The following is a 17,053-nucleotide window of genomic DNA, read 5'->3' on the forward strand; positions in this document are numbered from 1 at the left end:
AAAGAAGCTTTAACCACGCGCAACAAAATATTGTTTTATATACAAGGACACTGTCTTGTTTCCTTTAGCTAATTTCTCAAGAGAATAATTAGTAATTATTGCAGTTTTATTTGTAGATCATATATTCCAGATAAATATAAGATAGAATTTGCATGAATACATGTGTAAATGCAAATCTTGATGAGAAATGAGTTGACGTATTAATTGACGTATATTTCATTTTATATGAAAACCTTTGCAAACGCAAAGGCGTCTTCTTCCTTTGCAATTATTTCATGTGGAAAATAAATACGAGCGATTAGAACTCGATCATTTTCTCCAAGGAATCGCTTTCTAATAACAGACTTGCCAGCACCATACCGGCATCACTCTAAAATCCAACTACTTGTATCGTTTCTATTATCTTTCCTCGTAAAAAGAAATATACATGTTGCAAAGAAATGCATTTCGCGTATCTCAATCGCGTTTTGTTTATGCTCGCGGAAGTTCTAAATGTCAGCACGCAATAAAAGATTGCAGAATCTAATTTTGCTCGCTCGAGTTATTTTTATTAAATCGAATACGATGAAATTCTCCGATGAATCACGCGACTGAATAAAAGATGAATCCTGCGGAACGACTGAGAGATAGAGCGAGAAAGCAGAAGGAACAAGTGCCCGGGGTAAAAAGGATTGGGGAAGAATGTCGATATTAATAAAAGTTAAATTGAGCCAATCGCTTGTAGGAATTAGAATCGAGTCCACTCGAAACGAACGGCGAGTCGTGGAGAGGAAAAAAACGCAATAAAAACGCAGCGGCAGCTGAAGTCTGCCTCTCGAATGCCGATCGATCGACGCGATTAAACAATCGAGGAGGCTACATATTACTCTATCATTATTACGCGGGAGCAGGCGGAAGAGGCGCTTAAATATTCTTATATCGATACAAACGGAAATTTTCTTAGGATCGTGCAATGAACGACTTTGCGAATTTACGTATAGAAAATAACTTGCGTGTTAACTGCACTTCAAATTTACGCATTTTCGTCGAGGCCATTCGTGCCTTCCTGCCCGCGGTACGAAAGGGAGAAAAATGCGACGTTTTTCTCTTCCTACTCTTCGATGTAGATGTAGAAACCTGTTGCATGCCCGTGTAAAAAAAAAGCCCTGGAAAAAAAGCCGAGAGTCACTGACCAGCCAATTCACTTCCTTTTAAGCGCGTTTTTCCTTTTTAAAAGCGAACTGAGGGAATGAGAGAGACATACTTGGCGAGCTGACAAACGAGTCATTAATGACGTTTCAATCTCTTCATCAATCTTCGTCGCGCAGACCGCGAGGACAAAGTTGATATTGAATATACGATACGTTAGGAAGATGATACCCACTTTTACACGCCAATCAAAGTAAACGGTATAAACGGCTTAGGAATATTAATACTTTTCACATGACTACGAATAATAGAAAAATACTAAGATTATTATACGAGTATAAATCAGCCTAATAGGACGATATATCGAGATGCGAAAAGTTAGTCTCTCGTGAAAATCTTCCAAGAGTTCCAATAACTTTTGCAAAATTATTAATCTCAAATAAACTAAAATAATTACTTTTCGTCCTTCGATGAGGGCTGAAAAATTGCGAAATTTTAGAAAGATTTTTAGGAAAATCGTAGCATGTCCAATGCGAATTTCCCGATCGAGCGTGTACGCCACCGTTACGTGCACCACCGTCGACCGTAACACAATTTACGTACGCTCGTGCACAGCCGCACGAAATTCTAATACGCCTTACGATATCTGATCGCAGGTGAACGACCGTACAAGTGCCATTTACCGGACTGCGGGCGGGCCTTCATCCAACTGTCGAATTTGCAGCAACACCTGAGGAATCACGACGCTCAGGTGGAGCGGGCGAAGAACCGGCCGTTCCACTGCAACATCTGCGGCAAGGGCTTTGCCACGGAGTCCAGCCTCCGTACTCACACGTCGAAGGTCAGTCATGTATGTACCAAATCCGACGTCCAAATTCGCAAAAATTCGCTAAAAATTCACGCGGTGCCGGTATATTAACCGAAGGGGTCGAGACTAAATGGAAGGAGGAAGAGATCGATCGATATCGATCTTTTTCGACAATCACGCGTAAATACTTTCGCTAATCGCTCCTCTAACGACGATAATCTTGCATTAACTCTTTCTCGCGCGAAACGTTCAGTTACTCGTACGCACGCATATGGTGGTGGTGGGTTCACGCTTGCCTCGATATTCTCTGTAGATGGATTCCCGTTTAAGCGCTCTTTGTGTATCCGCCGTTTCCTTTGTTCCGTTTCGAGGGCTCCCTATATAATCGATGTGTCTCAAGCAAGTTGAAATAGTTGCCGGAGATGCGGCCGACATGTCGAACTTAAAACCGGCAAACGTCAAGCTTGAGAATAAAACATTCAGATTCATCAACCTAAATAACCGCGCCATGATTTGTAGTTTTCCTATTGTATATAAATAGCGTATTTATTTTATCAATAACAAATCGTGAGTGGCTTTTGATGGTTCCCCTGGGATTCTTCGCAGATTGCTTGGGTTTGCTTTTGCCTCTGGATTATCATACGACGCTTATCATTACGAAATCGACGTTACACAATCCGAGAAAATCATAAAGAAATTATCATCCGAGAGAATTCGCAGAAATATATTTCAGCGATTTTTAAATCACTGAAACACGTCAAAATCGAATCTGAAGACGTTGATCGTGACGAATAAATGATATCCTCGACGGAAATTTGATGAACAAAGATGTCACGAGGGATGAAAAGCCCTTTAATACGGTACGTCATGAACGACGCTGGATTTTCTCATACGAATCATGAATGAACAATCGTTGTTTACACACGTACGGGCTCCACGGTGGCCAAGGGTGCGTGTCACCGACCGGTTATTAGAGGGCCAGAGGTTTAAAAAAAAAAGACAAAAAAGTAACGCGCTCGTTTTGATTCGGGAAAAAGACCGCGACCCCCTTGCGCGTTAATCGAATTCACCCCTCGCTCGCGTAGAATCGCGGCGCGTAGCGATTACCAGCGGAATCTTGTATCGTGGGGCAGTTTTTTTACCGCCACCGCCCCACCCGACCGGCAACTGAATTTCTCAACCCTTTCGCTTTACGCGCCGGGCACATGTCTCAACGAAAAAACGTGGGAAGGCATCTGTCGGCCCGTCCGTGAGGCTCTTTTTCCGCTCCTTCGTGCATCTTCTCCTTTTCTCTTCCTCCGTTTTTCTCTGCCACGAGAAAAGACATCGAGTCTCGTTCGCTCTCAATTATGCCGGCTGCATTATATAACAGTTCGTAAAATAGCGTTTCTAATAATAATTTTGTCTTAATCGTAAAGTACAAATGACAACATTATGTCGTGAAGTTCTTGGGAATTAAATGCTGATAACGAGTGATCGAACATGTATATTTAGAATGTAGATTATTCTCATTTTTCGAGTGGTTTGAATCGCGGAATCAGGTGCGGCGCGTCTAGGCTCACGCGTGTTTAATCCGTTCACACGTTGGGGATGCCCCGGTAATAAATATCGTTCTTTTAACACCCGGCTTATCGGCCTCCTCTAATTGAAACCTAATCCACGTCTAAAGCTTTCAGATTATCCCCTTCCGTCGTTTCCCTCACGACCTCGATAAATCTGCCGTGAAGTCACGTCGACGGCCCCTGGCCTTACCAACAAAATCCTGCCCGACTATCTTTTTTTTTTTTTCAAATGTACAGTTACGAAGAATGAACCGACGTAATGACGACCCCATTACCGCTGTTTTTCACACGCCGCGCGGTAATCCTCGCAATAATGAAAATGTTTTTTACAATGGAATTATTTAATCCTTCATTTGTTGGAATAACGAACGAACCTTGATGAATTTTCCAGTGGTAGGGTTCGCCCCTTGCGATATTACTCCTGGATGGTAGATTTACGCGCGCGAGATCAATGCAACTAAATTAAATATTAATACGAAATATATGCATCGAGTACAAACCGTATACACCAAGCGAAAACGGCCGCATTGTTCAGGCTTGTTGGCAAAAATATCAAAATATATGTATGTAGCTCGCGCTAAATGAAATGGAAAAAAGCTACGGGAAGAAATAGGGAAGGCGCGAGGAAGAAAAGAAACGAAAGAAGAACGCTGAGAGAAAGAGAGAGAGAGAGAGAGGATCTTACGGAGAGAGCGCGGCGAAGTAATTAAAAGCCGCCGGCGCGAGCGCGACAGAAACAGAGTACGCCCGCTGGAAATAAAACGAAACGAAACAAATGGAGAGCTCGAGCCCATCTTCCGCGGCTAATCGAATTTTCGCCGGGGCAGATTTCTTGAAATTGTTTTCGCTATTTCCAGACCGCGCCTAGCCGACCGTTTCCCTCGCGTCAGCTACTACCCCGATAGCTAATGGATCGTTGTTTAAAAAAAAAAAAAAGGAAAAAGACAAGAAAAAAGAGAGAAGCGTAACCGAAATATGAGAGAGCTCGAGACGCAGAGAAAGCGAGGAGGAAAGAGAAACGGCTCACGGAAGTACGGCGGAGAGTGAGGGGAAATGAAAGAGTTACGCTCCAGGTCGAGGTCTGGCGTGTCGGCGAAACATTATCCCGCTCTAAGAAAGACAATACACCCGGAGTACAATATTATAATAGGCCGGAGCGTAAATGTATTATAGAGAACGATCGGTAGCCCGGGCATAGAAACTCGTCTATGGTACCTACACACCACCTCTTCCTCTTCCTCCTCCTTTCTCCATGTATCCTATTAACTGTTACCCTCTTCCCGCTCGGCTCGGAACAGGGACGGATCATCGCGACGATACACCGCCGCGATATGTCTCCGGTTAATACGCCCACGATCCTAAATCCCGCATGGCCGATCGACGAGAGAATGTGTCTCCGCATCGAAATTTCCTTCTCGTTAATCAAGCTATATAATCTCGCTCAATCTCGTCTAATACACTTCTCGCGAACGAGTTTCCTCCTTTATCTTTGCCACGAGATTTTTGCTTCGGAAGACTCGTCCGAATGATTTTCCGAAAGAGAAAGAGAGAGAGAGAGAGAAATGGGATGTGAATTCGCCTATAAATTAGAAAGCAAAATTACGGAACGCCAAGAGTTGCAAATTCAACCGGCCCTGGTCTCTCTCTCTCTCTCTCTCTTTCTTTCTCTTTCTCTCTCTATCTCTTCGCTCTCTTTCTTTCTCCGGTCTCGTGGTTCTCAGCCACTTTCACGTGGCGCGCAGTCTTCGTATCTATCCGTAGTTTAACGGTACACACAAGGGATGAATGTCGTGCAACACGATACAACCCTCTTTACTCCCGCCTCGTGGACCTTCCTCGCGTACCTTTCGACCTTCTTCCGACTCACCTCCGGAGCCTTCCCGTCATCCCTCTCAGAACCCTCCCCCGCCCCTCTTCTTAATTGCCCCGACGCGCGGCTCGGTAAAAACTCGTTAGCCATTAGATTTATTTTCGCTCGCCAAGGGGTTTTATCCCTCTCCCCTTGCTGCACTAAAAACCGCGCGGTGATTGTATATCTCGTTTTGATGCCAAATTTTTTTTCCTTTTTTTACACGCACCATCGTCGCTCGTCGCGGATTGATCGCCTGTAATAAATGTAAATCCGTTGTTTGTCCGGGAAGAGAGGGAGCGAGGGAGGTTTTCAACCGCTTTTCGCGTCGTATTTTCGCCGACACGGGGCGCTAATTAATTACCATGCCCGCGGTATTTACACGCAGTGTTTTTTTTTTCATTCCTTCCGCGAGAGCGTGCATACACGATCGGTATATGAATACTCTTGAAAATCTAAACCTATGACTGACGATTTAATGGTATCGCATTAATTCAGATTGATCTCTATTTCATGCTGGTCTCTTTGTCGCAGTGTTCGAAGTACCCATGGCAACGATTAAAGGTAAAACGATCGGGTCAATATATGGGAGAGCCCATGGGAATTCCTTTCGACTGTAATTTCAACTCGTTTCGCGGCGCGTTTACGTGCGCGTTCGTCGCACGTGTAAAATTGCGGTCTCCAATTTTCATTATAATAATCTATTCGCGCAAGACAAACACATATACATGCATAAACACAGACATACATTTATAATACATGTATGCATTGTGTTGCCCGTTACGTGGTTTTCTCGAAACGCGTGAAATTATAATAACGTTGTAACGCGGGAAATTATGTTGACGCCTCGCATTTTTTGTGCATCTGATAAATATTATCTATTTAATTAACGACGCGTCGCGTAAAATTATGTTGTAGATAGAATCGCTGCCTAATTGATCTCATGTCGCGAAGATTGTGAAACGATTATAAGCCGGCTCTTGTTCCTTTTTCTTCCTATGTCACGATCATGAGTACGCAATTCAGTATTGTTTCGTGTCTCAGCAGTCATAAATTGCGACAGTCATGGAGATGTATGATGATGTATCACCGAAGAGTCATATATGACGAGCATTTATGCCCGTCGATCGCGGCTAATTACCGCTTCTTAATTTCGGGCCACTCTTCTAATTAAGCAAGATTCACACTCTACTCTCCAAATCCTTTTTCGTCCCTGTCTCGAATATGTAATAATGTGTTCTCGATACGGCCTTTCACTCTCTTTCTTTCTCTCTTTCTTTCTCCTTCTCTCTCTCCCTTTCTCTTTTGGTAAACATCACCGGCTGGCGAATCTCCAGAAGGACTTTTCACTCTTTGTCTCTTTCGCGGCATTAAAATAGAAAAGTGGGACGGCCTTTCGCGGCAAAACGTAAATCGAATCGCTTTTACAAAATCTTATACCGTCTCATGATTTTTTCGGTCGATATCTTTCCCCATAGCAATTTTCATTTATCTTGATTTTTCTCACATAATACACATATTTTAAATAATATCTCTTTTAATACATATCGCTTTTAGAAAATAATACTTCAACATTTGCGTGTCGCAATTTTCACATCATTTTGAGTAGTTTTATAATTAGAGTTATTTTTTTCTTCATGTAATCTTCATTTTCTCGAGTCCATTTTTCGATCGTGCCCTTTGAGTTCCTTTTTTCTCTCATCCCGCAACATTAATTTTTTACCCCGCCTCCATGGCTCTCTCCCTCTCTTTATTTTTTTCTGTATGCTCGATCAGCAGCGCAGACACTAATGAAATCATTCCCGTGGCATTTCCGATAGGGTGGGATTTGCCCATTGTACCGACCGCCCTTCGCGCTCCTTTTTTTCGTTCGCCTAGTTGAATGCGTTTGTGACAGATCCGAGTCTCCTATTGGCACAACACGGAGGGTGCTCCGTCGACAACCCTCGTGACGTTAGGTAGACTCGCTTTTTTTCTCCCTCATTCTTGCCTCGCATCATTCGCCAGCGACCGATTTTCGCGTGAGCGTGTTACACACGAATTACCAGCGCGCGACTCTCGGAAATGGATTAATAACACGGGATGACGATGAAGAACGAGTCGCAGGGTGTCTAACGATGCATATTAATTTCTATCGATCGCATATATGTCGCCGGTATATTTTTTTCGCGCCGAAAAAAGAAACATTGGAACGTGAAGAGAAATGAAGAGAAAATCAATATAACTATTTAATTGCTAAATAGAATTATATTTTCAAGTTGCGATAAAATTATACTTGAATAAAAAAGGAAAATGAATGAATTCTCTGAGAGGTACTTTATACATCCAATCGATATCTTTTATACATCCTTGGACTTTCGCGTTATTTGTGTTCTTCTCGTCGTTCGTCCGAATGCTCCGAAAGTTATAAGTCAGTCGCGGATGAAGAAAAGGAATCAGAAATTTCTGGTGTCTTCCTTATCGGGAGACAAAGCGTTCTCGTCTCGAGAAAATAACGTTCGCGCAAGTAAGTGAGCCATAGTGAGCTCTTTCTTTCGGACGAGAGAGAAGGAGATGAGCAAGCCGGTGAATATCTCTTCGCGGATTCCGCGAGCCGTTGGAGCAACCGAAGTATCGTACCGAAGGTTGTCTGCCGGCGAGTCTCGCGGCCTCGTCGCGGTTAAAAAAGCCAAGGAAAGACGGCGGCGGCGAAGAAAAAAAGGAAAGAAGAAACGACGGAGGGCGGGAGAAAAGAATTGCGCGCCGCTCGCAAACGGCCTTCGGATTTTATCGTCGCTCGAAGAAAAGAGAGAAAAACGAACACACGTTGTCTATTATTTAAATGACAATTTTTAATTGTAACGCTCGCAACGAAAAATCATCAGAGAAATGGCAAAATTTAAGAAAAATAGATGACAATGAACGAATAAAGAAGAATATTATATTATTTTATCAATATATCTCATAACTATCATACTAAATAGCATATTTTAGAGATCAATTAAAGAAAAATCGAAAAATATTAAGATCACATAAAATGTTCGAATTATAGACGATTAAAACTGGCCATCTATTATCGATTTTTACAGTTTGGGTAATATCGACTCGTAAAAAGAAATATATTATGAAAGAATAAAACGGAATATATTGAATATATTTTTAATATATAGATATTTATAAAATATCTCTGAATATTTGTCTCTTTCTTGTACACTAGATTATAATTCATTCATTCATTCATTCTAAAAAGACATGGAGAAAATTAAAAAGCTCCAAATTTCATAAACATACTATTCTAACAAAATTGTACTTTTTTTCTATTTTTTCGTTTTTCTTCATGCTAACATGATACTCATTCGTGAAAATACGTATAGATTGTGCGCACTGATTATCAGGATACAATTTCATAATATTTTATATAGCATTCTAGACATTACACATTACACACTTGTATATTTTGACGAAAGAATAACGCAAAGAAATATGATTATGCGAAATTATGATCCGCGCGATATTCGCGATGTTTCGCAACAAATCTCAAACAGCAAAGGAAATTCTTTACTTAATTGAATTATATAAGTACTACAAGCTCGTGTGCTTTAAAACGACTATTGCATTATTATATAAATGTGTAAATAAATATATGAATTAAAATTTAATATATATATTTGCAATATCCGAAAATATGGTTGACTTTGCTCGCGCGACTTCTATCGAATAAATCTCGTGAAGTACTCATTTTAAGAAATCACTAATGTACAAACACCGAATTTGCTATATTGCAGACAAATATTAAAATATAAGATTAATATAGTTATATAACGAATATGCTTATATGTAAATATGCTTATTAAATAAATACGTTTATTAATAAAACATGTTGCTATGCTGCTTAATAAAAAAAATGTATTAGCAATTTCATTCTGAGACTATACGATACGATGCTATTATAAGAATCGAGTTAATCGCAAATTAAGATATGATCCAAAAATGTTATAAAAATTTCAAATATGAATAAAACTGTGATTTTAATAAATCAAAAATGAAATAAAATTGGCGCACAAAATATAGCACGATCAATTTTATTTTTTATTATAATTTTATTATAATTTTTTTTGTACATATAATTGATTTTATTATAAATTACAAATTTATAATAAAATCAATTATATATTTTATTATAAATTTTATTATAAAGTAGAAATTTCACTTCTTTTAAAATTTAAAAATTTAGCCAAAAATAACAATATACTAATTTCTCCACATCTGATCAAAACAAAAATAAATTTTATCTTTCAAATTTAGATTTATTATTTCATTTGAAATGTAAAAGTTAAAAGACGAAATCAGAGCGATATTACCTGAACTGTAATAATCAACCGCAGACGATAGGTCGATATGATTCTAACTTGAAAATGATTTTTACCTCGATATTTTAACATCAAGAATTTTCTAATTAATCACCATAACATGCTATTGACATTTTATGATGGGATTATGAGATCTGCCATGTATATTTGGATGTCGCAAATCACGGATGATATTATTATTGATTACATACACTTGCGTAAAAAATCTCCACCTCGATTTGTTCTAATGAGATCGTTTCGCTAACGAGATCTTAGCCCTCGATCAAAGATGATCCCGTCTCTATGAACACAAAATGGCTACATCGCGGCCGACGTTACGCATCGCTACGCATGTGCTCACACCCACTTCCTTTTTACGCCACTCCCTGACCCGGGCCCCGAGCGTCGGGCCTCAAGGAACGGATAATCTACAATCGAGATCGTCGGAAAAATTGAGGAACCAATCGCCGGGATAGAGTGCGAAAAAATCCTAGAGGTTGGCGTGATCATGTCGGCCGAGCGAATGAATTTTGATCTGACAGTTTATAATTATCACCGCTTAATCGGAAAAGCATAGAATGCTATTTCTCGTCGCGGCGTCTAGTTATTTACAAAACGACATTAAAAATATTATTAATATTATAATATTACTGGATGGGAACGTCGCTTCGCTGGTCGTTATATTCACTCTCGTGTTATCCAATGGATCATGTCCACAATATCAGTCGGCGCTACTAAATATTTATTTAACCATTGAATAACCGAAATTGCGATTATTTATAAATTGTTAGAATAATTGTAGCAACACATGCGCCTTCGATATTTCAATATTCCGACTATAGTTCTCGGCGAAAATGATGAAATATTGCAAATGTCTCTCTTCCATACTTTCCTCACCTTCGATGCGACTCGGGTATTTTAAAGCAGAAACAAAGAACGTATGCAGAACCAATTATAGCTCTCGTTCTCGCCGTTCGAGATCGCTTCTCTGTATATTTCTATCGAAGTGAAGATCCAAGCGCCGGGTAGAGAAAACCGGCGACCCTGACAGATACACGCAGAGACTCTTAGAGGGACTAGGAAGTATGGAATTGGGATTGGTAGCGAGAGAGCGGCGTGCAGCGAACTGCGCCTAGCATACAGCTTCGCGAGAGAGAGATGAATCTGGTCACGGTGGATCATAAAGTCCCTCAGGGATTCGCCCACGCCGCGTCCACTCTCTCGAGCGAGTTAGAGAGAGAATAAGCTGAGAATAAGAAGGAAAGAGCGAGATAAAGGAGAAAGAAAGAGAAAGAAAGAGAAAGATAAGAAAAGAGAAAGAGACGAAAGAGGTATGACCGTGGCGAACGGGACGAGAAGAAGAGAAAGAGCGTCAGAGAGGAGTCGAGGCACTCGCGCGGCGCAAAAAGCGAGGATGCAAGCAAAAAAGGAAGAGCGCGACGAAGAAACCGGTTTTTTCCAGTTGGGCCAGGTCGGGGCGTCGAACCTAGGGACCGCAGCTTCCCTCTGAGAATAACTTGCATGCAGCAGCGACGCCGTCCTCGTCGTCGTCTTCTCAACGCGTACGCGGCTGCCCCAGGTTCGGGATAAAAAAGGAGATAGAAGGCATAAGTATGCCGGCGGTCGTGGCCACCCACTCTCTTGAGTTTATCGCGGGACACGAGTGGAGCCAAGCCAAGGAGAAGAAATATGCGCGAGAACGCGATGAGACGCGAGAAGAGCCGAGAGAGGAAAACCGGAAGGAAAACGAACTAAGTGTAAGCGATGGGACGGTCATTGTTCGACCACTATCTTTCTGTAGGCTCTTTAGTCTATTTAACATGCCGATTCACTTATTTACAAGCGAGGAAGATCAGTAAAAAATCAGAATCGCGCCGCCATTTGACATCTGGTCATTAAAAAATGTCGAGAAAAGCAGAAAGTACGAAGAGGCTTTAGATAAGTATATATATTTATAAAGAGAATTTATCACGAGATGAGAAGAAACAATTTATAAAAGCGAATGTGCAAAAATATGTCTGCGTGAAGAATGTGGATAATCATGCCGATAATGAAGAACGAGAGAAAAGTATGCGACGAAAAAAAATTCGGATCGAATGCGTCATTCGTGTCAGTATTTTCTTTTTTCTCTTTACTCGTATACGTTGCCTCAACGCGTTCGCGATTGTCCCAGGTCCGGGATAAAAAGAAGAACGATCGGTGCAGGAAGATCCAGGGCGTGGAATGCAAGAGGGTGACGAGAGGAAAGAGAGGCGAAAAAGTATGAGAAAAAGAAGACGAAGTCGCGAATCTGAGAACAGGAAGGAAAAGAGAAACAGGGGACCCCGAAACTCTTTGAGGTCATTGCCATCCGGTCTCGTTTTAGCCCGTTCACTTCTCCTTCTTTCGCGTCTTTTTTTCTTTTTTTTTTTCCTTTCCTGCTGCCGTTTTAAGCACTCTTTCAAGCAAGTACGACCGCCGCCATGTTTTTGCTCGAGCCCGTGTGCATCTACCGCCTTGTATGCGTGCAAGTAACCTTCGCGTGTTCGAATAAAGAAAGGGAAGAAGAAAAAAGAAAGACGGGGAGACGCAAGAGAGATGGAAAAAATGACGAGGATAATGCGATCGGTCTTTTATCGCGCGATAAGCCAGAGAGTGAAGAAAGAAAAAAACATTCTATCTGGCATTGAGGACGTCGAATTTCATTCATAGTTTCATTTTAAATATGATTAATATGGCCGTTGGTAGGGCAATAGACTCAAAGACGAAGAGCCGCGAGATAGATCTCGTTTAATGTTAATACATGCAAAGTATAAGATAAAAGGAGTACAGAGACGCGAGCCGAGAATGTGCTAGCAACGGCCATAGTAGTTAAAATTGATGTATGGTACAAGCTATAGTCATTCCATGCTTCGCATTCCCGTTCATGGGTGAGGTCGTGTGGGGTCGATCGGAGGTCCAAGGTCGACGAAAGTGGTCGCTTTGTTTTCGCGACGTAACGTCTGGCATCAGCCTTTAGGTTCGTACGTTAATACGCGAGGCGAGGCCGATGCCGGTAACATTTAATCGACGAAATCCCTAATCGCGGTTACGGACTAATCCACTCCGATCGTTCCCCGGACCTCACGCTTCCACATATTTGTCTGTCTAGGCTTTGCTTCGAGTTTCCCATTCGCTATCTCCCTTCCTTCTCCATCCTACAATCGAGTGCTCTATTTTGACAGTAAAAACAATACTTTTGATCGATCAAAACTCTTCTTACATCTCTGCTTTTACATCGAGATCACAAAATTTCAAAACGAAATATTAGAGTTAGTAACAAACAAATGTTGACAAGAGTATACGTGAGCACGATATTCCTTTCAAGCGATATATTGGATATTACGAATGTAATTTCAATAATATCGAGATTTTTACCTTATTCCTATCTCGTAATAATCCAAGAGCTAGCTATATATCTTTTCAAAGATCTTCATCGACGATTCACTTGCCGCAATCTAACCATTCGCGAACCGTACGAAGTAATTCATCTTTAATACAATAATTAATATATTTTAATAAATGCAACATATGTTAGAAATAAATTTGAGAAAGAAAAATAATATAAAAAGATAGGTTTTTGCTCGATAAGCAATGAATAAATTGCGGCAAAAAATGAATCAGTAATAAAAAAAAATAATTGATGGATTTCGAGAAACAAAATTTCGTATTTTTTTTTCTTTTATTTTTATTATTTCGATTTTTGTTTCGATCGACTTTGACCGACTAAAAACCCAGCTAAGGCGCGATACCACAAAGTTCCTACCAGACACACTCGACACGAATTCCCTGTGCAAAAGAGTAGTCTGTGGTGGCGGCGGTTTATTGGTGCCTTAACTCTCACTGGTCAATCGTTCTGTTCTGTGCCCTGCCTGTCCTGCGCTTCTGGTTCGCAACTCTGTGGTGGTATTCTCTGGGTCGGCTCTCTACTACCGGTGCGCCGCGTGTGCCTGCTACTTCCGGTACTTCTTCTTCCGGGCCCGCAAAAAAGGAGTTGCAACAGCGTGTTGTGTTCCAGCAACACGCCGCCCTGATCGGCGGCCCGAACGCAACCAGCTGTCCAGTATGCCACAAGCTTTTCCTCGGCGGCGAGGCACTGATGGAGCACATGAAGCACACCCACAAGGACCCGAACGCCTCCGGAGTTGCCAGTAAGTATTGAAAAATCGCGTACCGAACGGCCCTCTCGGCCGGTCGTCTATGTCTCTCTCTTCTTCCCTGCGCGCGTTTGCTTTCTCGTACTTCCCTTTGTTCGCGCGTCTACTAATCTTCGTGAACCATAACCGATCGATTAACTCGGAATCTCGCTGTAGCGGAATGCATCATTGCATGAAACGAATTGCTTGAGAATGAGACCTTGACCGCGTCGTTTCTTACGACTTAACTAATCAACGAACTTAACATCTAATCTTTCTCGCATGTTAACTTTCCGAGCGAAGGATTCAGCTCTTCTCGCTCTAATCGCACATTTAACCTGGATTCTTAAGCAGAGTCTTTAACTAGAATCGCGAGGAGGAATCTCCGAAAGGTATCAAGAAAGAGAGAGACATAGACGCGAGAGGGGTGACGTTATTGTGAGTAAGGCTAAGAGAGAGGTGGAACAACCACTCGTCGAGACACGAGGGGTGGTTCGTTCTTTAGCCTTTAAGTTACGTTTCGCATCCATCCCAAGAACTTGCTTTGGCGCGGGCGATACGCATACATTGTCCTTGTTCACTTCTTCGTACTGTTTTCGCCTGGGCGGGAAAGGCGTGTAGCATTTGGCACATACTCGCCGACTAATACTTGGGTATTATACTCGCTAATATATATACATATAGACGGTGCTTCGAGGGTGTCTCGTTCGACCTCTACGCGTGCCTTGATATATGCGTGCGTGATACGTGTGCGGACTCGTGGACGTACAGAGAACAAAAGAGTCAATCTGTGTGTCTCTTCGTTCAACTTAAACACGAGGAATTGTCTCCTTGTGATTGTGACTAGCGCCATGGTGGTCTTTGATAAAACGACATGGTCGGCATTGAAACATGGATTGCTAGTGGATTGCGGATCCTATTGCGAAACGCTGCCAATACGTGTTGAGAATGTAATGTTGCATTATCGTTATTTATAGCGCAAGGAGTTGGAGCAAAGATTGACAAGACTGGTAACACGTGTAACGGATAACATCTTCTCATAGTTGATTTCAGATTGGTATAGCAGCCATTTCGGTTATATAAGCGATTACATCTTTTTGAGAGAATCTTTATTTTTTTCTCTGTGCGTCCGCGTACGTGCAACGCGCGCGAGTACGTCTTGGCTTTTGAGGCCGGTGACCTTGCTCGTGAAAGGGAGCTAGTAGCGCGATGACGACGTGGATACCTCTGCGTGTCCCAGGTCAGTGCTCTCCTGGTCCTTGGCTATCCGCGTCCGTAAGGTCTCCCTTCGCCTTCGAGGTCGACCGGAATCTATGCGTACGTATACGCGCGCGTTCACGCGAGTGAGAAATATGAGGTGGGGGAGGAAAAAAAGAGCGAGAATGTGAGAGAGAAAGAGAGGGAGAGAGAGAGAGAAAGAAAGAAAGAAAGAAAGAGAGAAGAATGAGAGGAAATATGATGATGATAATGGTGGTGGAGGAGTTTGATGAGGAGGAGAACGGCTTTCGTTCCTTGGGACGCTTTATCCTGCTTGGCATTGACCTTGAAATTGTGTCGCCCTGTTGTTCCCTCCGCTGACTGCACAACCTCCGTTGCCGGGGTTTACCTAGCGAAGCGACGGACCGCCAACCACCCGTGCCCAGTGTGCGGGAAGCACTACGTCAACGAGGGTAGCCTTAGGAAGCATCTAGCCTGCCATCCTGAGACCAGTCAGCTTAGCACGAGCCTCAGGATGTGGCCGTGCTCGGTGTGCCAAGCCGTCTTCACTCACGAGAGCGGTAAGTATTTAACCCACGTAAACGCGAATCGCTCGAATTGCCGCGTAAACTTGATAATAAATCCGTTTCTCAGTTCCTTTCTATGCTAATAAACTTTTGATTTTCGTTCTTCGGAGTTATATAGCGTACATTTATACACCGAGAATTATACATTTATCTTGTGTACCATCTACATACGGTAGTGCGATCCTCTCCTTGTACTGTGACCACGCTCGTTTTCTCTGATGTTCTAAGGTCTCCTGAGCCACATGGAGCATATGAGGATGGACCCGAAGCATCAATTCGCGGCGCAGTATGTGCTAAGCCGCGCGGCCGCCGAAAGGCGGGAGAGAGAGATCCTCGCGAGCTCGAGTTTAGGTATCATATTAGATAGACACGAATTTTCTATGTTTTAACGTTAAAAATGTGCGGCGTCGCGACGCTAAAAAAAGTGTACAACGCCTATAACCGCCGATATGCATTCTAACACGACGTCCTTGCACTTGTACAGGAGCGGGTTTGGGCGTGTTGGGCGGAAGTCAGTCCGGAGGACCGCAAAACTTACAACAACCACCAATGTGCCCGTCGCCGTCGGCCCATTCGGATAGCAGTAGCGGCAACGGAAGACTGTCGTCGGCCGGTAGTGAACCTGGTACGCTACGATACTTGTTCTACGTCTACTACTTACAAACGATCGCCCACCGAGTATCTAGATATAATAGATATAATGTTGCCGAAGTTTTTTGCTCGACCACAGTTTGTAATCTCGCCGTTATTCGTCGATTTATCTTTTTTTCCCTGATTTCGTTAATGACAAAACTCTGTTGTGTGAAGTACATTAGTGTGAATTTATTGTAGTACACATAAGTTACATATATATATATTTACACATATATGAATATATAATATATATATATATTTGAGTCGAAATAAAATGCATACGAATTTCTGGTCTGAGTAATAATTCTCTCATGTGAACGGCGCTCGCTACGGTCTACTTTTTCACGGGCGTAATGACGCCTCTCTTTCTAACGCTTTAGCGTGTCGATTTATATGTGTACCGACGCGAAAATACATATATATACTACCTAGCTAGGCTAGTAAAACATGCGCAAAAAATCCCGCCCGCTCATTGCCCTGTACATACTGACGAGAGCAGATTTTTGCGCAGGCACCGGTCTACTGAACAACAATAACAATAACAACAACAACAACATGGCATCGCCGGGACCGAGTGGCAACAAGCTTAGCGAGATGCTACGAGCGGGTAGCCAACCGGGCTCGGCGCAGCAGTACCACGACGAGATGCAGTCGCAGCAACAACGTATGGCTGTCATGGCAGCCGCCGTGTCAGCGGGTAAGAGAACAAATAATAATATAATAAAATCATATAAACCTTCCCCTCCCTTCTTCAACAAGCAAATATGTGCGGGCCTATCAGCTGTATTAATCTAACGAGAATCGGTC

General features: G+C 42.3%; 1 protein-coding gene across 11 annotated transcripts in view; it reads left to right on the forward strand.

Moving 5' to 3' along the window:
* The window catches only part of Dati (zinc finger protein datilografo), an 86,526-nt gene that overhangs the window by 51,116 nt on the left and 18,357 nt on the right, over positions 1-17,053 (forward strand). For 4 of the 11 annotated variants that reach the window (XM_083090022.1, XM_083090015.1, XM_083090023.1 and 1 more), the window contains 7 exons: positions 1,785-1,978; positions 5,882-5,911; positions 13,685-13,844; positions 15,395-15,607; positions 15,842-15,964; positions 16,098-16,238; positions 16,746-16,943. In XM_083090022.1, the coding sequence (XP_082946148.1) occupies positions 1,785-1,978; positions 5,882-5,911; positions 13,685-13,844; positions 15,395-15,607; positions 15,842-15,964; positions 16,098-16,238; positions 16,746-16,943 (1,059 nt within the window). The remainder of the gene's footprint in view (positions 1-1,784; positions 1,979-5,881; positions 5,912-13,684; positions 13,845-15,394; positions 15,608-15,841; positions 15,965-16,097; positions 16,239-16,745; positions 16,944-17,053) is intronic. The other 7 variants (XM_083090016.1, XM_083090014.1, XM_083090018.1 and 4 more) reach the window with 7 other exon arrangements.

This window comes from Camponotus vicinus, unplaced genomic scaffold (assembly GCF_025532165.1).
Source record: "Camponotus vicinus isolate PSW18456_S1 unplaced genomic scaffold, iyCamVici1.0 SCAF_2, whole genome shotgun sequence".
NCBI lineage: Eukaryota > Metazoa > Arthropoda > Insecta > Hymenoptera > Formicidae > Camponotus > Camponotus vicinus.